The following is a 23,510-nucleotide window of genomic DNA, read 5'->3' as shown; positions in this document are numbered from 1 at the left end:
ATGAATGAGATGCGGGTTTGATCCCTGGGTCAGGAAGATCCCCCAGAGAAGGAAATGGCAACCCACTCCAATATCCTTGCCTGGGAAATCCCACGGACAGAGAGGCCTGGCGGGCTATAGTCCATGAGGTCACAGAAGACTCGGATACAACTTAGTGACTAAACAACCACACTCTACCGAACGTCTCCCACGTGCGCATGTGTATGCACACACTCTCATGCTCCACAGCCTCCTTATTCCTATGTCACCACTTATCTTCAGCTCCTCTCTTTCCCTCATCACTGAGACCAAGTTTTATTAACTGCCTGTCCACTTCTCTTTAAGATCACTGCCTGATCTTAATCAGAGTATCTCACCCAAATGAAATTTTACCACTGTGGCTGCCTCTGGTTTCTCCTCCACCAAGCCAACCTAAACTACAAGTGTCATTTCCTTATTTAAAACTTTCTAATGGCTCACCATTGTCTTAAAAAAAGAAAAGAAGAAACTCTTTAATTGATTGTCTGATCGCCTCTTGGCCCTTGTTCACCACTCCCACTTACCATACACAATAAATTGTTTAAAGAATATCATGCTTTCCAGGCTTACATATGTGTGCATATGTTGTTTTTCCTGTCTCTAATACTCTCCTCCTCTCACATCAATCTGTACTCATCTTTCAGCTCTCAGCTTAAACATCATTTTGAGTATTCTCATAGCCCTTCATTTGTCTTAGAAATACTATTCATATTTTATAATTTTCTACTTATCCAAATCTTTCATTAGACATAAAGCATATAGTCTAGTGTACTCAGAAGTGTTTGGCTCAATGACGGCATGCTGATCTTCAGTAAATTAAGTTTTTTAAAAATGACAGCTAATGATGATTTAAACTAGCTTCACAACCCTCAATTCGGTTTCCTGTAATCTGTAGGATTTTTGCTTCTTAATTCTACTACAACCTCAGCCCACAACATTTACTCACCTATAGGGATGTTGTTGGAGAAGGAAATGGCAACCCACTCCAGTATTCTTGCCTGGAGAATCCCAGGGACGGGGGAGCCTGGTGGGCTGCCGTCTATGGGGTCGCACAGAGTTGGACACGACTGAGGCGACTTAGCAGCAGCAGCAGGGATGTTGCACTAAAATCTGTTCTCTTCTTGAATATCTAGACCTGGCTTCTCAAGTAGAAAGTACATTTCCCCAATGCCTAAGGCTATATGTATTCCTGTGATCAACCTACAGTCAAAAGAACATGAGAAGTTATACAGCTTATGGCTTAGATTTCCAAAGGCCATTCCTTCAGGGGCTAAAGTGAAAGCAACTGAGTGATCTCAGAAGCCATGTTTTGAAAATGGCAAAATGAGAACCCAGGTCTTTGAAAGGCTAGATGGAGGACAGCACAGGACACTTAAGTGGTGAGAAATATGCTTTATCAGAGCCATTGCATTTTGGGGTCTTTTTGTTAATACTTTCACTACCCTAAGGCCTAATACACAGAATACAGAGAGGCAGAAGAAATGGGAAACCAGATTTTCAGAAAAATGACATAGACCTAATAAAGATTAAAAATTCCAACATAAAAAATTTACAATGAACCCAGGGTCATATAAATACAGAAAATAGAAATTTTTGAAACTAGTTAAAAATATCTTAATGAGAAAGAACGGACATTTACTTGAGACAAATTAATAAGATCAACAAGTAAAAACAAAACAAAAGGCAAGGAAAAGGAACTTCTGTGTCTGTGGTGCCCGTAGGTAATGTGCAGCTAGGGTAGCAACTAGGGTGACTGCCATTGTACATGCAGCTCATCCCAAAAGTTAGGCCAAGGATAATGGGGTAAATGATAGGCAACAGACCACAATCCAGTTTCAGAGGTCACAAACCAACACCAGGCAAGTCAAAGACAAAATGGGCAGATTCTTGTAAAAACACACCACACTCATATGAAAATAAATGCCTAAAAGAATGAAGATCTTAAAAAGATTTCTGAAGATTTAAAAACTTGATAAAGATTTTAAGAGTCATGAGAAAAATGACAGAGAAAACTTAAACAACAAAAAGGCCCTGTCACTCTCTGTGTAAAGAAGCTGCTTTAAGAACCCTTAGGTTCTCAGAAAAAATTTTAGCTACTGGCAAGGCAATAAAACGAATGTATTAGAATTCCATAGTCACATTTATCTATTTCAGGGCCAGCACAAAAACACCTACTACTAAAACCAGAACACCAGCTTTAAACTTATCCGTGGTGAGTAGAATTTTAAGGGCTCCAGTTCTACACAGGTTCAGATGCTGACTCTTATCACTTACTGGGTGTTGTGACTTGGTAAATTACTTAACCTCTCTGGGATTCAAGTTTTCTTACCATAAAGGGATATTCCAACTCATTTAGCACCTTTGGTAGAACTGCAATGGTTTAATGAAATAAATCATGTAAAGTATTTTTTATGGCAAGCATGTACTAAGAAGCCATTATTACTGTACCCACTATACTTTCACTCTAGTAGGCTTTTGTATTTTGTTTTTTTAGCAAAGATTTTTACTTGGCACTGACTTCAAAACAGCTTCAAGTTTAAGTGTGTAACCTCTTCCCCTGGTATCATCAGAAAGGCCACACTACAGTGTACCTACATTTGCTAACAGCTCACCAAAGAATTTAAGTCACTTCACCTCTGCCACTCTGATAATCTTAGAGAAATCAGGTATTGAAAGTACCTTTGACTTCACAACATATCTGTGATGCATATCTTAAAACACAAATGATATTCTGATGATGAAATCCTTATCAACCCAGAGCAATGAAACCTGGGTGCTTAAAAAAGGAAATTGTATGGTGCCAACAGCTCTCCTTTCATTCTCATATGCCTAGCGACAACTGTAACACTGTAAATATCTGTACCAGTATCTAAGATTCTTTTGTTATAAAGCTATCAAATGTCAATCGCTTAGTATTTTCTAAGGGTTGTTCATGATTCTCACTCTGGCAACTGTTGGAATAAAAACCACAAGTATATTACTAATATTCGTGGCATAAACTCTAGGTCTAGTTATGAATGCAGACTGTCTTGTCTTCAAATTTTCAATTAGATGACTTTTTCAACTGAAAAGGATACTGATTTGCTGACAACTTGCCAGGGAATGAGAATTTTGGCAAATACAAACACAATGGACAAATGAATTTTTTATTATAAAACTATACAAAGAGCTGTACAAAAAGTGGTAAAACTATAATTGTTGGTAAACAGTAAGTAAGTGATGCTTTGGGCCACAGTAAATGGTCCACACTATGATGGTGTGGGAATCTTTTCCTAGATGAGGAGCAGTATACCTAGTAAACACCACCTTACAAGTAAAAGGATGTCAACGACTTGAGCGAAGTATACATAAAATCACTTCTAAATGTAACTTGAAGACTTTTTTTTAAAAAGCCATCACTGGATTTCCCTGGTGGCCAGCGGTTGATTCTGTGCGTTTACTGCAGGGGGTGCAGGTTTGACTGGTCAGCTAAGTTCCACAGGCCACTCAGCGTGGCCAGAAAAAAAAAAAAAAAGCCATCACTTGCTTGGGTTTTGAAATTCAGTTTCAAATTGTATCTGTTGTTTCCTACTCCAATTTATCCTTCTTAGATAAGGGGGTGAGCAAACATCTTCATAACAGAGGGAAATAATCAGTAAATAATTTAGACTTTGCAGGACTTATGTCACAACAATTCAACTCTGCTACTGTAGTCAAAAGCACCAGGAGACAACTTGTAAACAAATGGGCATGGCTAGTCCAAAAACAGGCAGGGGGTCTTAGTTTGCCAATCTCTATTCGAGATGATCTGTACGATTTGGAGAAAGTGGAAAAGATAATTATATATTCCAATAATTAGGATTTTTCTTTTTATATCTCCAATATTTGACAGTTATAAAATATGTACATGCTGCTATCCCTGAGGATAACACTAAAAAATTGGCCATGTTTAATATCTAAACTTTTTAAATTAAAAGGATCAAGCAGTGCTCGCTTCGGCAGCACATACACTAAAATTGGAACGATACAGAGATTAGCATGGCCCCTGCGCAAGCATGACACGCAAATTCGTGAAGCACTCCATATTTTTCAAGATCCCACAAAACTCGGGCACACACACTACTGCTGACCCAGCAGGCGTTTTGGAATATTTTTGTCAAAACACACTGACAGTATAGAGCTTCTTTATAACCTTAGGTTTTTTCTTAAAGTTTCAGAACTGTTTGATAAGACAAGAAAAATAGAAGCACGAATGTCAGCTGATGAGGACCTCAAACTTCCTGACCTTTTAAAATATTACTTGAGAGAATCCCAAGCTGCTAAGGATCTCCTCTATCGAAGATCTAGGTCATTAGCGGATTATGAAAATGCCAATAAAGCACTGGATAAAAGCAAGAGCGAAAAATAAAGATGTTCTGCAGGCTGAAACATCCCAACAGTTATGTTGTCAGAAATTTGAAAAAATATCTGAATCTGCAAAACAAGAACTTATAGATTTTAAGACAAGAGTTGCTGCATTCAGAAAAAATTTAGTGGAACTGGCAGAGTTACAACTGAAGCATGCAAAGGGTAATCTACAGTTGCTGCAGAACTGCCTGGCAATGCTCAATGGAGACACATAAGCCACACTTGCCTTCCAGTTAAAAAGGGCTGCCTTCCTTCAGATTTTATTTTTTCTTAATGATGTTAGGCATTTACTGCTCACTGGAAACAAAAGAAACAGCTGACAGAGTGCGTATCCTCTCCTTTTTCTGAAAAATAATGGATCAGTGCCACCCACGGGTCTGCGGGCTGCGTGGTGGCACCTGCACCCTGGACAATTGCCCATCATCGCGCCCTCCTCCTCTTCAGAAGTCCAAAGTTCTGTCTTTTTTAAGTAGCCTCTATAACTGTGTTTATTTTATGAATAGTATTCCTTTTGGCTGCCAATCTTACTTACCTTTAAATAATTTCTGAAGTTTAACCCTTTCAAAAATACATGGTTTAAACGAAGATAAGGATTGCCATTACCTTTTTTCCTTTTTTTTTTAAAATTTTGTTAAAAAAAAAAATTATACACGACCATAGTTCACTCTTGTATCCTGGTAAAGCATCTTAATCAGACTTATTTTAATTAATGAACATTTCTTAGAAGTTTTGGGACAGGCTTTATGTACTGTTTATAAGTATGATTTCTGAAGAAAAGCAAATGCATTAGTATGTTTGCCTTAAACTTGTAGACTAAACCAACTATTGTCAAATAAACAGTGATAACAGTGAAAAATAAATAAATAAATAAAAGGATCAAGCACATTTAAATTTAAGCCTTTAGGGACTTCTTGGCAGCCTAGTGGTTAAGACTCTGAGTTCCCAGAGTAGGGGGCATAGGTTCCATCCCTGGTCAGGGAACTAAGATCCTACACACTATACGGTGCAAACAAAAAAGAAAAAATTAAGCCTTTATTAGACCCATTAGTCTGAAGTATCTTGATAATTAGAAGGAGACTCACTTATAGGTTAGAAGTTTAAATTACAATTATATAAATAATTACTATTTTGAAAAAAAAAAAAAAACAGAAAGGCAGATTTTAGGAATCACAACCCAACGAAAATACAAAATTACCAATTATAAAAGAGTAATTAGCATTTACTTATTTTTTTATTTTTACTTTTTCAGCTGCGCTACACAGCATGTGAGATCTTAGTTCCCTAACCAGGGATCGAACCCACACCCACTTGAACTAACCCACTCCCGCTCACAGTGGAAGCACAGAGTCTTAACCACTGGACTGCCCGGGTTTTACCATTTAAAATTACCCTACTTGGAAGAAATACTCTAAGAAATAGAGTAGTAAACACAGTTGGTTTTGAAGTAATGACTTTATTAATAAATATACATCCATATGATGATGTAGATACAAATCATGAACACTACTCCATTCCCATACACATAATTGCACACGAGTAGCTCAAGTTCATGGACATAAAAACATACACAGTATCTATTCAGACTTTTTACAGCAGAGGACAGCGTGCTTATATGTTAATCGGTAATTATTTTCTCCATAATTATCTGTGGAAAAATGAAACTGAAACGAAAAGAATCAAAGTGGTCTGATTACTATAAATCACATACTTGATTTACTGTAGCATTAAATTTTCCAAAATTAAATACATTATATGTGAGAGAACAGATTTATCTACTTGGGGAGAGTAAGGGGAGAAAGCAAAGGAAAGATTTAGATACATCCTAGAGTTTAACAGCATATAGTTAAGACATAATAAAGAGAAAAACATATTAAGTCAAAGGGAAAAAACGTTTCAAGCAACTGTTGTGAATTCTTATGTTTTACTATATACGGATCATAAAATTTTACTGCATATATAGACCATGACTGACAAAGTAGCAGTTATTGTTAACATCCCCTGAATTGTTCTTTTAAAGCTTCTTAGAATATAAAAGTTTGTTGTTGTTGTTGTTGTTTTCATTTAGCTCATACATTGGCTTTTCCTACATTGTATGAGTCACCTTTAACCTAATAAATGGATCCAGATCATTCCTTTTGCTCCTTAATGTTAAAAAAAGTTACTTATTTCATGAAAAAATACATGTAAATTCACACAAACATCAGTTTGGAATTAATATTACCTTTACTACCTTAACAGATGCTTCTTTTAAAAAGTAAATAAAAAATATAAAGAAGTTTTTAGTATAACTGAAAACACTGATTTTTAAAACATCTCCAAATATTTAAAATTAATCAGATACCTATTTTTTTCCAATACAATGTACTAATTTTTTTTAATATCCAGTGCAAAACTCCAAAGATAGTATCAAAATCATCCCACACTAAAGATTAGTTATGCAAAGTTATATCTGTCAAAAAATGAAAATTTCATCTGTATTAGCTCCTAATATATTGATATAAGAATAAATAAGGCATGTTAAAATATTTTTTAAAGAAAAAAGTAAAGCAAACTTACTTGAATAGCAGATCATTTTCTGACCAACAGTTTAAATATAGAATAGTGAAACCTATTTTGTGAATAACAGAATTACACAATATAAAATTAGCAATTTACCTTTCAAGGAACAAGTACACAGTGGGGGGGAAAAGCCAGTTTTCCCCAGCTGATTATATTAAAGTATAAGGAATTGTTTAACATGCTATTTCAGTGTTTATCATGACAAGAGACAGTGTTACAAAAGATGCACAACATAGTCTTTGTAGAGAAGTAAAAATATTTTCTATGTTAAGACTTCATTCATGTTATCACTTAGATGTCTTTCTCTTCAACATGGCACCAATAAACTGTTCACAAGGATAAAAGAAAATAGAATAAGATGCTCCTCAGCATACAGATCTAATACTCCAGGTAACTTCTCATAAAACAGAAAATTCAGCTTTCTAAATGGGGTTATCCAATCACTTTTTTTTCCTGGAACATAGCTCCTGATATTAATAAAACACTGTTATGGACATAACTTCCTTTAGTTGATCTCACCATTCATTAACTTGTATATGAGATTCTTCATACAATTCATCTGCTTTATCTTCTGACACACAGCACAGCACCACTGAGTAGATGTGCTGGAGGATGGAGACCCGGGAGGGGAACAAATGTAGGAAAATGCAGGGAGAGAGGGCATGTTCAACAAAATCAGGAAAGACAATAAAACTGAAAGGGAAACATCAAGTGGGCACACTCTGAAACACAATACACAATCACACCCTTGACTATGATACATGTAATTCTATGGGAGAACATTAAAGTTAACAACTGCTTTCAGGAGTTCAAAGGAGGACTTCTAAGCAGCCAACTGCTAAAACGTCATCTTTGGAAACAACTGAACGACAAATACATGATAAAAGTGGATGGATGAACATATGAATAGAGATGTAAGCATCTGTGTGTGTCAGAAATTATACTGTTCTAAGTAGATTCATATTAAAAGTTTTGTATTTTAAGCTTCTGCAAGAAGAAACTGTTATAGCAATTTAGCTGCCAGAATGTTACAACTAATTATGTAGTCATCCAACATTGCTCTCTATGGTTTGTGCAAAGCTAAAATTGTTGAGGTCACTGTCTTAGAAGCCAGTGCGCACACGGTCCCCACATAAAATGCAACACCTCTTACTGTAAAGAGCAGCATAAAGTCCAGCTCTTTGTGTCTGGCATGGCTGGAACACCTGAAGGCTTGCTGCTTTTTTCCTGATAAAACAGTTATGAAACATGACATCCATTTGCAACCAGTTTGCATTAACTGAGAGCAAACCCAAGCAACATAACATGCGCCCTTTGAAAATTAAAATTTTCAAAGATTAAAAATCTGGGGATCCTGCAAACCTACATTATAATTTCAAAGGCATTTAAGCTCACAAATACATCCACAGTTAACTTTAAAATTCAGTGGAATTTTTTTTCCCAAATCCAAAGTTTATAATAATCTATTTTATTTAGATCAAACTCAGAATAAATAAAAATGTATATTAACGAAGACTGCTTTCAAAAAGAGGAACGAGAGATATCCCTCTGTCCCTTCTATACATGTCTGCCCAATGTTTTTTTTCCTTTCCTATCTTGCTTCTAAAGGAAAATCTGTTGGAAAAAAATTTATTCTGGATGAAGTGGTCTTATTAGAGCCACGATGAGATTTTTAATTAAACTAATCAACATATTTCTTACATGTTTCATGCATAGATTGATTCCTATTTCTTAATATTTGGGTTCTGACAGTCAGAAAACTGCATCTTGTTTGTACCAGTTTTACAGTCTACCATTCAATTTTTGTCCTTTGGTAGATATAGACCTGAAACCAACAGTAAGTGCTAATGCAATGGGACAATTTATCAGAAAAAATTTAAAAATATTTTTAAATAAATGAACATTATTAAACAGTGTTTTAAGCATAATGCTTTATAACTAAGTATATAAAAGGTAAAATGTATTAACTATAGCAACATGCAGGCCTTAAGAATATTTCTTTTTCTATTATATTAAATATGCTATTCTCAGAATGCATTGTATTTCACCAAAAATGTAATGTGCAGTTTTTATTAAAAAGTTTAATTTTTTTGTAAATATGAATTGTTTGTAGTGTTTGGTATACATGCTGTTAGGCAATTAAAAAATACACAACCTAAACATGGCTGAAAGGCAAATGCTAAAGAACTGTTAAAGAAATAATGGTTAAATCAATTAATGCCATGTAGATCAATAAATAAGAAACTGTTTAAACCTAGAACATTAAAAATAAGATTTTTAACATATGAAGTCTATGTAAATGCCAAGGCATATATCTGTGTCCTGTCTCATGAACATGTTACCAAAAAATACCCTCCAGCCACTACCTCAAGTAATCCTGAATCATTAATTTGCTTTGTTCCATCAGTTAAAAATACCTTTGATACTATCTTTATTATATTGTAAGCTAACTTCACAAACTAATAGGTATAATGGTTTCAAATATGTAGCACATAAAGCATTTAGAATGACAAAAAAAATAGTAATGAAATGAGATACAACCATAACTCTAAAGGAAAAGCAAAAACGATTTAGATAGGTGTTACACTTGAACCTATGTACAAATACAAAGCCACTGCTTATGCCTTGAGTGCGTCTGTCAGCATATGACAGTTTCTGAGCAAAAGCAGAAAAAAAAAAAAAATCAAATGGGAAAACAAATTTGGAAAGCCCAGGCCATACCATGTATGTCGAAATAAAACCAAGAAGCTTTGGGATTATCCACGATCTTCCTTCTAAACCTGGCCCTCCTTTCCTGCCTCATTCATTCATTGGGTGGCTTGATTTCGCTGCTGGTTTCCTCCACCCCATGAACAGCTCTACCATGTATCATAGGGTAAGGAAAAGCAGCAGTCCCACAGCCATAGCCAAGGTCGGCAAGACGGGATAGAGCTTTAATGCTACCTGGAGGTCTCCCTGGGCTGACTTTGTATCCTGCAGCTTTAGTTGTACCCAAAGGTCTGCCTGGGCTTGTTTTAAATCCAGCCGCTTTGGTGGTTCCCAGGGGTCTGCCTGTGCTGGTCCGGTATCCTGCTGATTTGGTGGTTCCTGAAGGCCGGCCACGCTTACCAGATCGGTTGAGATTTTTCTTTTTCTTTAGTTCATCTTTTATCTCTATGCTTCTGCCACCTGCAGTCTGCAAGTGTGTTTCATTTAATGGGTCTTGCCTCTGACAAACCATTGGTTTGTGGCTGACTGTGTGGCTGTATTTGTTTTGCTGGGAGGAATATATGTCAAACTGATCAGCAGCTCTCATGGCATCTTCATTGAGGCAGGAAGGTTTGCCAGGTCCACAAAAAGCTGGATTACTGCTGGCAACAGGATGCATCATTTTCTACCAAAAATAAAGGACAAATATGCATAAACACACATATAAAAATATATATCTGAATGACAGCATTTAGTGGGAAAACAGTCAGTCTCCCAACAACTATGCAGGCTCTCTAAAATTAGCTGACAGGCAGAACTCCAGACCACTTATAAACACACACACACACATCAGCAGATTCAAAGATACTTCTTTTTTCTCAATTTAATCACCGGTAGGCATAAAAGCCATGCAAGATAACTAACACCAGTACTGATTTAGTAGTCATAATGTTTTCTGCATAGGAATTAGAAAAGTGTGTATGCAAAATCTGTTATATTTTGTAGCTTTTTCTTTTCTAGATTAAGTCTGAAAAAAGATAATAAAGATAAGAACTGTTATTAACATACTTTTTTTTCTTTAGTTTCCTTAACATTCTTTGAATGTCTCCCTTTGGCCTTTCACTGTATTTCCCACATGTATACTTCTGATCCAGCCAGTTTTCAAAGATGGAGGCTTCTTCAGCATTATCATAATTTATTATTTATACAAAATCCTGAGTGTATGTTACACTGTATAAAGACAGAATGTGCCAAACAAAGAACACAATCTGTTGGCCGCAGGCACTGACTCTCTTCAAACTGTTCTATCCAAACAGGAGGCAGCACCAACATAAAGGGTAAACAAAGGTTTCCATTAGCTAAAATAAGTGAACATTTATAAAACAACTGAAGCTTATACTAAAAAATATGTGTAACAATCATAATAAAATACTTTTTAAAGTGTAGTTATCAAGACAAAATGCTGAATTGTCCCTTGGCCATAAATATGACATGAATCTTTTCCCCTTATAAGAGCTCTGTAACTAACAGTCCAATGACTCTATTTTGTCTGTGAAACATCCCTGTGAATTGTTTCTTATCTAAAGGCTATGTAATATGACCACCACAATGACAAGTCAGCTCTCAATAGCCACATCATTTAGAAACACAGAAAAAGAGAATCTATACAGACTACAATATTATATTTCAATGAGGTTAAAAAAAAAAGACATGGGTTCTAATTCATATTTAGAGTTACAAATGTCTATGAAGGTTCAGATATTTGCCTGTACCTTTCATAAATGTAAAACTGCACCAAAACCCCAGTTATGAAAATAGTTACTCCAAGAGGCTAAGAACATATAATTAATGTGAGCCAAAACCACTGCAAATTTACTTCAATCATAAACCTAAAAGGAAATGGGAATCAACTCAAAGAACTGAATTCAGTTACATTACTAAATATTTGCTAAAAATCAACAGATGTAGAGCCATCTTCCATCTAGCTTAAAAATCTTAACTATGAAGGAAAAACATCTACAATGAGAAGCTACTTGTTTATGGCAGAAGCCTTATAGATCTGAGAACATAAAACAAGACTGGAGCTAAACACAAATATCAAAAGGAGTAATTCCTCACTCATTCCCCAAGCATATAATGAGAATGAGGTTATTAATTATCATTTCATTTGCTCAAATTCTAATTTCAAATGAGAAATAAGAGATCAAGATATGTTCCAAATGTAATACCAGTAACTGAAAGTTACCAGTTTTTGAGATTTTCTATGTGGCAGGTAATAAGCTTGGTACTACATCTCAACTCTATCATCACTACAACTCAGCTTTATGAGGAACATACTATTAGCTCTATTTTAACTTCAAGCAACTTGCCAGGGTCACACATTAGGAAACAGTAAAGCCAAATACAAATTCAGATAAATTTTGAATCAACAGGGTTTCTTCACAAGCACAATTATTATTTGAGTCAGGTAATTCTTTAGCTAGGGTGAAGGTGAGGGGTTGTCCTGTGCATTTTAAGATGCTTAGCAGCATCCCTGCCCTCTACCCACTGCACTCCCTAGATGTCAGTTTCTATACCCTCCTCTTTTCCCTTTCAATTTGTAACAACCAAAATATTCTCCAGAAGTTGCCAAATATTCTCGGGGTGTGTGTTGGGGCGTGTGCAGGGGACAAAATCTACCACCCATCATGAGAATCACTCAGCTATACTAAAATGAAAACACAAAAGTCAATTCAAAATACTTCTGCTGAGGACTTTCCTAGTGGTCCAGTGATAAAGAATCTGCCTGCCAATGCAGGGGACAAGGGTTTGATCACTGGTCCAGGAAGATTCCAATGCCATGGGCATCACAGGTACTGAGCCTGTACCCTAGAGCCTGTGCTCAATGAGAAGTCTGGGCACTGCAACGAGAGAGTAGCCCCCTCTCTCGCCACAGCTAGAAAAAGCAACAAAGATCCAACGCAGCCAAAAATAAATAAATAAGGAAATACTCCTGTCAAAATTTTTATTCAACTCTTAAGCTACTACCTCTTCAAATATCCACAAAACCTTTCTATTGATAACATCTACAACACCTAAATCAAATAGATTTGTTTTCCAAACTGAAGAAAAGCCATCGTTGGAATTTGTGAAGAGACCAACCACATTCCTCTCCCCTACAAGTTATAAACTGAGAGAGAAATATACACAGGACTTAGATAGGAATCAAAATACTATTTTATTGCCAATAAAATTGGACTAGAGACCACATGCAAATACAAAGAGAAACACACTAGACCTCTGAGCAGACTGCAAGAGAAAAAGTGATCCCTTTCTTTTTTTCTAGTCATGCCTTGTGGCTTGGGCCACACAGCAAAAGCACAGAGTCTTAACCACTAGACTGCCAGGGAATTCCCAAGGTGACTTCTTTTTCAATTTTATTATTCAGAAATCACCCTGCTGAAAAGCTCTAGTATAAACAGCCAGAAAGGTACCAGTCCTCTTCCACAGAAAGTACTGCCAGTAAAAGGAGAAACCGGTTTTTTCCCTACAATCTGCTGCAGTGTTTTACAGCTCACGCCTTTTAAGCTCCTATCGCTAACCAAAACCTTCCCTCTGGACCTACTTCCCTTAGCTTCATTTTCTCTTAATATATCAGAACATTCATCATCTGTTATCACTATCAGGATATACAGTCTCAGTTTACATTATGTTTAGGTTTTCAGAAGCAAGATTCTGCCATATATCCTTTACTCAGACACCAATACCGTTCAACTAACATTGAAGAAAAACACAACATTTAAACAGTAGGCAGACAAAAAAAAAATTTTCACCCATCTTCAACTCCTTTAATCTTCTCAGGAATGTATGCATTTGGTTTGTATTACGCTTTTCTAATATTTTATTTATTTATTTATCTGGCTGCTCCTGGTCTTAGTTGTGGCATGTGAAGTCATAGCTGCTGTGCCATGTGGGATCTAGTCCCCAACCAGAGATGGAAGTTAGGTCCTCTGTTTTGGGAGCACAGAGTTCCAGCCACTGGACCACCAGGGAAGTCCCGGTGTGTATTATGTTAACTTACTTCTGATATAGCTCATTTATAACAGAGGGCCAACTCCATGCAAAACACTATTCTAAGAATCAGGACACAAAACAGACAGGAGTAAAGTTGTTTACCCAAGAAAAGACAAGATACTTACTTAAAAGATTTCTAAAGGCTAGTTTAGAAGGGCTCTATATTTTCCTTCCCCGCTAACACCAAAAAATCTGTACAATTCTCTCCTTACTCAATAATTAACAATCTGGAAAAGAAATTTACTATGACTGTTACCCATGTAAACAGTTACCTAAAAAAAAGGAATAGAGTTAAAACCAATCTTTCTCTACTTTCAGGAGTCAACTTTTTAAGATGGGAGTCAGCATCATTAGATCCTCCTGTGCACAATCGTCATACACATAAGCATACACAGTGGTAGGTGCATGTTGAATTGATACACATTCAAGCTTTAATTGTACACTTAACAATGCCTCCCTGGTCCCAGCTCAGGGCTCACCAGATAACCGTTCCTTCTTGACTCTTCGGATACCAGAGAGTTCACTGAAAGCAAGGCAGGCCTCATTTCTTAAGAGAGTTAAAATAACTACTACTATAACTAATACATTTCTAGAAAGTTTGAACTGAATGAAATCCAAGAATACAAAACCAGACTGTGAAGACTAGCAAAGGTTAATAATTTTTTTAAATAGTTCACTGACTATAAGGGAATCAACTAAGAGCTTCTATATATTTTAACATTGACTAAATCAGAATTCTCTTTTTTCAAATATTTGTTTGGCTGTTCCAGGTCTTAGTTGTGGCATACGCGAACTAATTCCCTGCCCAGGGATCGAACCCGGGTCCGTGAGTTGAGAGCATGGAGTCTTAGCCACGGGACCACCTAAATTTGAATTCCTAAAGCATATGCTAAAACTTGCCATCCCTGAAGTTGTTTTACTGTGCATTTAACCTCGGAAGTCTTTTCGTGAGCTGTTCTTTATGAAACAATTCATTTTCCTTCTCCTGAATGTAGTAGTTATTACTGCCAACATAAAAAACTACAACTATTTTTAGTAACTTCAGAACGTATTCACTTTTAAACATGGAGAAAATCGTCCTTTCAAGAAATCCAAGTTCCGCTCTCTTCTAAAGAGCAAACGCATAATTCTCAGAGGTTTATTTCATGCCGTTTGGCTTGTAACAACCATAATCATACGCGATTTCATAATTCTAAATAAAAGTACATTTGTGAGCGACTCCACTCAGAAAATCTATTCAGCAAAGGCTAAAACAAATGCCAGCAGCCATGCACTCTGCCCCACCACGGAAAGTTTTGATACTAGAACAGAACATAAATAACGGCCTTCTTTGTCTTCCTTCTCCTCCTTAATTGTGCCCCACTGCGCAGTTTCCCCGGTGCCGGAATCCTTATTTGACAAGAGGCGTGTAGAAATATATTACCTGTTGTGCCCGAAAGCGATTTTATTAGTGTATCAGCAATAACAACTTTGTAAGAGATATACGCCCACACTAGAGAAAGGGCTGTGTAGCCTCCGATAATCAAAATTGATCGCCCGCCGTCGTGCACCCGGAGTTCGGCAAGCTGCACAAGTCACAGGCTACTCCATCTGGATGTCCATCTCGAAGTGGGCAGGCATTAATTTAAAGTGGCGGGGGGAGAAGTGATTCCGACCTCCCGAAGAAAAGAAAGGGCGACCCCTCCCCCCGCCGCAAGAGGAATTTCCCCCCAATAATGGCTTCAAGCCCAGGAAGAGCAGGCTACAGACCCGGGCCCCTCCTCTCGCTCCGGGCTAGGCCAGAGCCCGTTCTCAGGCGCGGGTCGGAGAGCTCTTCCCACCAGCTGGCTAGGCCCTCATTCTGGCCCTCTCCTTGCCTTCTCCACGAGCACCCGCCGCCCACTCTGCCCCTGGCCCGGCTGACAAACCCCCGCGCGCCTACTTACCTCAGCCGCTCCTAGCCCGGCCCCTCAGCGTGCCCAGGGGCTGCCCATCGGCTGGAAACCTCACGCTGGCGCCGCTCCTTTCCCAGCCCGACGCCTCTATACTGCGCTGAGAGCCCGAGACGAAGGGAAACGCAGGGAGGGCGTTGGCGGCGAAGCGGACGCTGGTTTCCAGCTCCCACCGCAGCCACCGCTCACAAATCTGCCCCGGACGCAGGAGGAAGAGGCCGCCACAGCCCCGTAGAGCGAGGTGCGGCGTGCGCGAGCTCGCGAGCACCGCGCACGCACACGCACGACGCGAGACCCAATCTCCCGCCGAGGACCAGCACGCCAGCCTGGGGAAGAGTAGCCCAGGGAGCCAGGCTGCGCTTGCGCGGCAAGACGGCAGGAGGCGGGGCTTAGGCCGGAGCTACCTAGGCTCTGGTGCAGATCGCGCTCTCCAAAGGCTAAAAACTTCGTCAAGTGGATTTTCATCGCACTTCAGTGATACGAAGGAGCCTGGTAGGCTGCAGTCCATGGGGTCGCTAAGAGCCAGACACAACTGAGCGACTTCACTTTCTCTTTTCACCTTCATGCATTGGAGAAGGAAATGGCAACCCACTCCAGTCTTCTTCCCTGGAGAATCCCAGGGACGGGGGAGCCTGGGCTGCCGTCTATGGGGTCGCACGGAGTCGGACACGACTGAAGCGACTTAGCAGTAGCAGTCAGTGATACTGGATCTATTACTGACCCCATTCTTCAAATTAAGAGGACTAATAAATTGTGGAGCTAGGATTTGCACCCAGCACCCTTTGGCAAAAAGGTTGCCTTATTGTTCTAGGCGCTGCCCAAAGTACATTGACACGACAAGCCTAAAAGTTACTTATGTATGGGCGGGGTGAGGTCTCCACCTGAAAATATTAATAAAATGGGGAATATTCAAATAATGAGGTGTTTGAGCTCCCAGTACTAGGATCATGCAATAATTCTCATTTTGTGAGGCTAACTTTAAAGGTTAATAATGAAGTTTTTATGTCCATGACCTCCTCAGAATTACCATATTCTTCATTCCATCATGACAGGGAGGTAGTTTGCTTACAAGACAGGACAGGACAAGCAAACAGGACAGGTAGTTTGCTTACAAGATCTCCATTTATGTAGCTACTGCAAGATTTCTAACTTATGGGTCACCCCATACAACCCAATTTAGCAAACGGTATTAGTTTCCCCAGTTCTTCCCTCGGTTAATTCAAAGATGTCAGAAAGGGGAGGATTTAGAATTAGGAACGCTGCTGTGCGGAAGATATATATTTTTAAAAGCATGGTTGTTTTATGTTTTAAAATATTTTTCCCAGCCATGCCAGGCTGCTTCCAGGTTCCTAATTCCCCGACCAGGGATCGAACCCAGACTCAGCAGTGAAAGTGTGGAGTCCTAATCACTGGACCACCAGAGGATTCCCAGGAAGGCAATTTTTCTGACTGTGGCAAAAGCCAGAGGCAGGTACTTGATCCTTTTGCCCATGCAATGAACACTTAAGGATATAATTCTTAGCAATGACTTATACCATGAGTCAGCATTTGGCCCAGTGGTGCTGCCAGTAGGAAATAAAGGAAGAGTAACAACTTTTCTGGGTGAACACACAAGGAGGAACATGGTAGGTTACAGTTCATCGAGTCACAAGAGCCGGACGTGACTTAGCGCCTAAACAAAACAACAGCAACAACACAAACCGGGAGGCAAACCAAATAGAGTACACAGAACAGGCAAGCTCAATCATTCTCTGGCAAGCAGGGTTCTGTAACAAGATTCTAACTCTCAATCTAATTAATTCTATAAAATACTAGAAAACAGGACTGATCATACTAGTATTGTTCACATAGAACAATACCAACATAGAAAACAACTAAAACATATACACGGATTTTAGGGCACATGAAGTAGCCTTCCAAAGACTTTTTAAAAACAAGTTTTCTCTAAGCAAGATTTCTTTTTTTATTCTTGAAAGGGAAATATAAGAATGCACTGTAGTGCTGCCATAACATGACTTTTCCAGATCCTTAATTTTTGTAATTTTAAGTTTCAACCAAAATAGCATTTGTACATAAAAAACCACTTAAGAAGAAAATCTGTCAATGGCCTGGTGGTCCAGTGCTAAGGACTCTTGCATTGCTGAGTCGGTTCAATCCCTGGTAGGGGAACTAAGCTCCCCACAAGTCGTGAGGTATGGCCAAAAGGAAATTTTCATACCAGTAAGGTCAAATGATTTGCAGGCCCAATGGAGAAGCAGACAGAGGAACAGAGGAAGTCAGACATTCCCAGGTTTGGGACCTTGGACAGTGTGTGCATGTGCCTGCCTGTGGGTGTATGTGCACACGTGCATACACACGCTCAGTCACAGCCCACCAGGCTCCTCGGTCCATTGGAGTTTTCAGGCAAGAATACTGGAGCAGGATGCCATTTTGTCCTTCAGGGGATCTTTCCCACCTAGACAGATTGTGTCTCCTGCACTGGCAGGCAATTCTTTACCATTGAGCTGCCTGGGAAGCCACGGTACCTTGGACAAGTCACTGCTTTTTCCAAACGCTTACATATGTGTGAAATGAAGATAATGTCAAAGTACTAAGAATACAGGACAGACACAGTCCCTAACCTCAAGAAACTTACCTTCTGGTGTAGCAGACAAAAATGCAAATAATCAAAATACAGTGTTAAAAGCAATGATCTGGTATTTTCAGATAATTATCTCAAGTTGGTCTTAATGAGGTACTGTAGTACACATAACATGGTAGAATGTACAACTAGTGCTGAATATAGAGGCTTTTTCAAGGGCATTTATCCTCACTTCATTTGTAAAAAGAGCACACTTATAATTGTCACACTATTTGACTTATATCCAAACATTTCTTCTTCAAAAGTGTACACCTGTGAAATACAATTTGGACTCAACTCAACATTCTGCATTCCTTCTCCAAGAGCCTCAACCTGGCCCAGAATAGGCCAGTCATATAGGCAAACCATCATGATAAATGGTGACTCTATATATGCGAAAAGGCCAAAATAGGAATATTCAAATAGAGTGGGAACCGGCTGCTGCTTAAAGATCTTTCAATTAAAGCAATGAGTCCTCTAAAATGCTATTCATTTGAACTGAAAGATATCTATAGGAAAAATGAATTTCATTTTCTAGATTTTAGTTTATCAGTAGTCACTGACTGTCCTTGCTAGTATACACTATACACCATATAGCAACACTGAAAGATACAGCAATAAAGAAAACTTCAGAAAATGTCCTCCCACACACCCATTGTAGTAAGAGTACTAATTATTCAGGCACTATTTTTATATGCTTTAATGATTTAAATGTATTATTTCATTTCATCCTCACAAAAATCCTGAAATAGGTATTACTGTAATCTTTTTATGTGAAAAAAGACATTTTAAAGCATTTAAGCAACTTGCCAAAGGTTGTCCAAGTGTCCCCCATATGTGAATTTACTTATAATTATGTATATGAGCCATTATACTAAACTGTAATATTGTACTTGATATGTAGTACATAAAACATAAAATCTACTCAAAAAATTCAAAGGATGAGATTTTAAAAATGAAATACAAACAAGAGGCTCCAGTATTTTCTCCTTGCTTTCCAATAGCTTACTGTGACCCACTTTGGAGACCACTGCTTTAGATAATAGCTAGTCAAAATCCAAGAACAAAGCAAAGTGAAGATTATCAGTGGCTTTCAAATCTGAGTATGTATCACAGAATCATTACCATCCCAGACACAATTACAAGAGCAACCCTAGACTTTTTTACAGTTACAGAGGAACCTGTGTTCTCTTTAAGGGCATCGCTCCCGTTTTTCCATGGAGCTTTCCAAATCTGAGATTTAGGCTGAGGGCTGGCTGGGGGATGGCAAGGATTCTTCCAGAAGTGTACAGTACAACTCTGGGAATCTCAGCTCCCAGAAGACTCCCTCAGGCAAAGGCATAGAAAGAAAACATTACCTTCAATATTACCTTGACATGGCTGGACATGGGCACCTGAGAACCTCCTAGAAATTCAGGAATAAAGGCCAAGGACACTTTTAACACTCAAGGGCTGCTGGAACTGCCAGGTGTTGATAGGCTGCAAAAAATCCACCTACTACCAAATGCCAAGTTCAAATGACATGCTTTTGCTGTGGACAAAGAACATTTTTCATACTGAATCCTCACATTTTCTTTACTCCATAATAAGCGAAATTGTGAAAACAGACTAATATCCAAAATGCATTATTTCCATATATTAAAGACAATTAGATTTTCTTAAATTCGACAACTCTAAGGTTTTACAGTAATCCTGGTGATATCTGAGACAGTAACTCTGAGTTCTAGTTTTCCAAAGGGGTTAGAACTTTTTTATTTCACATTTTTTTCCCTCCGAAAGAATTTGTCAATGCAAATTTAGAATTTCTTTCTAAAGGTTTGAGCTTCAACATCATGAACTTCTATAAGCTTATGCCATATCTGGAAGAGGACAAGGTCAAGAAAAATCATCATAACGAAATGCTTCACCTATCATGTGACTTGACAGTATGCACTTATGTATCAGTTTGGCCATAAAGAACCAGAAAGGTGAGACCACTGATACTGCAGTGGGGACATGAAGAGAATTCGTTTATTTACACTTTTCTTTCCATATTTCTACTTGGACTCCTGCTCAAATTAAATTATAAGTTGATAAAGAAGAAAAAGGACCTTCAAATACCTGCAACTGGTAATACTGCAGATACAGTAGGGAATCTTTACCCAGTAAGAGAAATGCAGAGCTGGCCTAAGAGTACGGCACGTTTCAATAAGTAATGTGTGAGATGCTGCTATAGTCCCAGCCAAACGCCTCACTCCGGAGAGATTTTATTAAGGTTTCCTGGAAGTTACAACACCTAAACTGAGTACAACATTAAGACAGTCCCTCTACCTCTCAACACACATTCATTTGTTCTCTTTCTCTTTATATTTACACGTATGTCTTTTTAAAAGATTAACTTCTGTTTTTCATGCCGGAGCAGAAAGCATAAAAAAAAGTCAATAGATTCTGATTCTTATATAAAACTATGTACCAAAATGTGAAGAACTGGAAGCTCCAGATTCAATTCTAAGAGGAAAAGTATTCTCATGGATCACATTGAGCTAGCCACTCAGAATTTATGCCTGCTGTAAGAACTCAGCATCTGTCATCTATAAATGGCCAAAATGGGGCTAAATAAATAAAACAGTTGTTTACCCTGAACTTCATTTCAATTACCATTATCCCCTCAACTTCTATCTCAAACAAGTGCTAAGTTATCTGCCACTAAAGGATGTTAGCTGGTGGTTTTATAAAGTAAAGCAAGGCATCATAGGAAAAAGAGGTCACACAAAACCAAGTTATAACTTAAAGGCTTTGCTCTCTAGGCTGTGATTTTTAAGGTGCTGGTGAATTACTTGGAAGTGGACTCCACAGCTGGCATCATGGGATTTATAAACCCAGGCATTCAAGAGCTGGTTCTGTGCAAACAAACAAAAACATCTTTGCATGCAGGATCTGCCTCCTTCAAAAGAAGAACTGCAGTCACAGGTGCACCATGACTCCCAGCTGAACACCTTGGCATACCGACAAGGCTGGTAAGATACAAAAGATATCAGATAATAAAGTGTCTAAAAGGAGTTGGAGAGAATCTAGACATTATCATTTCATTCTGTATTTCCACTGTTTAAGAATAAGTGTCACTGTGATAAAACACCAACTGGCACATGAACCCACTATTTCACCTACAGCCTATCTCATGCCAAATATAAACACCATCAAAGGTTAAGAGGCTTCCTTAGGAAGATATCTGTGGATAGAACTATGTATTTTGGGTTGTGAGAATTTTTTAATAGAGTATTACTTCTCTCACATGCCTAGCAATGTAAACAAAATTAGATATGCAGCAGAAAATATCAGCAAAGATAATTTTAGGAAAATGCAGGCTAACTTTATTTTACAAGGAATTTAAAAAACATGAGCAAATATTGATATTGCATTTTTTAAAAAACAATCTGTATGTCATTCAAATTTTAAAAATCAAAGAGTCAGTGTGACACTAAACAATGTAGTAACAAAGAAATGGGCTTCATTTTAACAAAATACTCTCAGTGGCTGATGACAACTAGATGCACAAACATAAAGGCAATAATACTAAAAGGCTGTAAACTCTGAATCTCAAAGCGATGGAACAGGCTGAAGGGAGCACCAATTGCCATCAGTGTGGGACTGTGACATAGTCTATCAAAGGAAACAAACTATCACTAAGTAATAAAAATAAGCATATAAATAAATGCTGGGGGTACAGGAGCCCAAGATGCCTAAAATTTTAGAGAAAATGGTTTATTTGATTCTATTGTTACATGTGTTTTATCTGTTTTCTTCCTCAAGTAAAAAAGTGGATATGTGAGAGATTCAAGAATATACCTGAGATTTTCAGTAAGGATAACTTCAGATTGAGGAAATCATGATTGATGCCTCCTGTCACTTTAACCATCTAATATACTACTGAAATGAGTTAACAGCTATAATACGCTTTGGGTTTTTTCATTTTTAAAAGCTCTAAGTTAAGACTACTTAAAGGAACTTCTGTATCTTTTAAGAAATACAAATATTTCATTCCTGAAAATTTTATTTTTCAAAGAGTGACAACCATATCAAGTTCTAACACACCAGGAGTCTTGAACATTAGGTGATCCAATTATCACAATTTAAATTAGGATACTCAGGAAATATATATCAAGGTTCAAAAATATAATTTATGATTCTTTTAAACTAAATTTCACTGAGAAATGTTTAAATTCTAAGTCTAAAATGTGGGTGCCACGCTTTTTTTTTTTTTAAAGAAAATTCACAACCTACTCAATAATCCTGAAGAAAAATCAGATTGGTAGGGTGTTTATATGTACAGATGTATAAACGAACACTTTAAAGGGGAAAAAAACAATCACGTTCATATTTACAGGAGACAAATCACTTTCACTTCAGGAAGATTAGAAAAGAGCTAGTAGCTAAGCACAGAGCCACAGGTTGTGAAGGGAACATAAAAGTAGTCAATACTAAAATTCTTAGCAGTGTAAAGGAATGCAAACACTTCTTATACTACAAAACTTTAATTTTACAAAACCAAAGAGCAGTCCAACTATGACCCTCATAAGATGATAAAAATTGAAACAAAAACTCTGAACCCATTTTGTAAAACTTCTATTGTAACATTCTCATATCCAGTTCATATTGTTCTACTCGAGTCAAGGAAGGTTTAAGCTCAACGTAGAGACACAAAATTAGAGAATTTTACCTTTTCTGAGGAGATGATCACAGTTTCATTGCAAGAAGATAAAGTGAACAACCCCTTAGCAACCTTTGTACTTTATTATCTTCAATGGAAAGTTCAAATATTTTAATTGCCTTAAACTTCTGGAGTATTACCCAGATAGTTAAAATATTGATATTTAAGTTTTACATTAAAGGACACTTTAATGAAAACAGGCCTGCTTTAAATAGAGTTTGATAATTCTGGGGATACTTACAGAAAGAAGATTTGTAACAAATACTGGTTTCTAATACTTAAAAAAAATCAGCAAGACTGAATTTTAAAAATCTTAATTTAAAATACATTGTAAACTGAAGACAATAACTGCCACATTTATCACAGACCAGCACAGGTAAAAGTTTTTCTCAGATGTTTTATAAGACTTTGTATCTTCCTTTATTTGTTGGTTGGTATGAATTTTGCTACAGGAAAAAATAAAAGGTATATGATTAGTAAAAGGAAAATGAAATAAAAGGAAAAAAAACATGTTATTTCCTTTACAAACTTGTACAACTATCAAATATTTAAAATAAAAATATTATTT

General features: G+C 37.6%; 2 protein-coding genes and 1 non-coding gene across 3 annotated transcripts in view; 1 reads left to right on the top strand and 2 right to left on the bottom strand.

Moving 5' to 3' along the window:
• The first annotated feature begins 3,983 nt into the window (after positions 1–3,983).
• LOC114115034 (U6 spliceosomal RNA) lies at positions 3,984–4,087 on the top strand. The gene has a single exon (XR_003589538.1). It is a non-coding gene; the product is annotated as a U6 spliceosomal RNA (small nuclear RNA).
• A 1,750-nt stretch (positions 4,088–5,837) lies between these two features.
• On the bottom strand, positions 5,838–15,895 carry C5H5orf24 (chromosome 5 C5orf24 homolog). The gene is made up of 2 exons (XM_004008807.6): positions 15,630–15,895; positions 5,838–10,336 (listed from the first exon to the last, which is right to left on the bottom strand). Exon 2 carries the CDS (start codon positions 10,331–10,333, stop codon positions 9,767–9,769), a length of 567 nt encoding a protein of 188 aa, XP_004008856.1. The 5' UTR covers positions 10,334–10,336; positions 15,630–15,895; the 3' UTR covers positions 5,838–9,766.
• DDX46 (DEAD-box helicase 46) overlaps positions 5,838–23,510 on the bottom strand; it is a 64,215-nt gene continuing 46,542 nt past the window's right edge. The window contains exons 23-24 of the mRNA XM_060415749.1: positions 15,630–23,388; positions 5,838–10,336 (exon numbers count right to left, since the gene is read on the bottom strand). Coding sequence (XP_060271732.1) covers positions 23,341–23,388 — 48 coding nt within the window. The 3' untranslated portion in view covers positions 5,838–10,336; positions 15,630–23,340. The remainder of the gene's footprint in view (positions 10,337–15,629; positions 23,389–23,510) is intronic.

The sequence above is a fragment of the Ovis aries genome, chromosome 5 (assembly GCF_016772045.2).
Source record: "Ovis aries strain OAR_USU_Benz2616 breed Rambouillet chromosome 5, ARS-UI_Ramb_v3.0, whole genome shotgun sequence".
Classification (NCBI taxonomy): Eukaryota; Metazoa; Chordata; class Mammalia; order Artiodactyla; family Bovidae; genus Ovis; species Ovis aries.
This window is presented reverse-complemented; position numbering and strand designations above follow the sequence as displayed.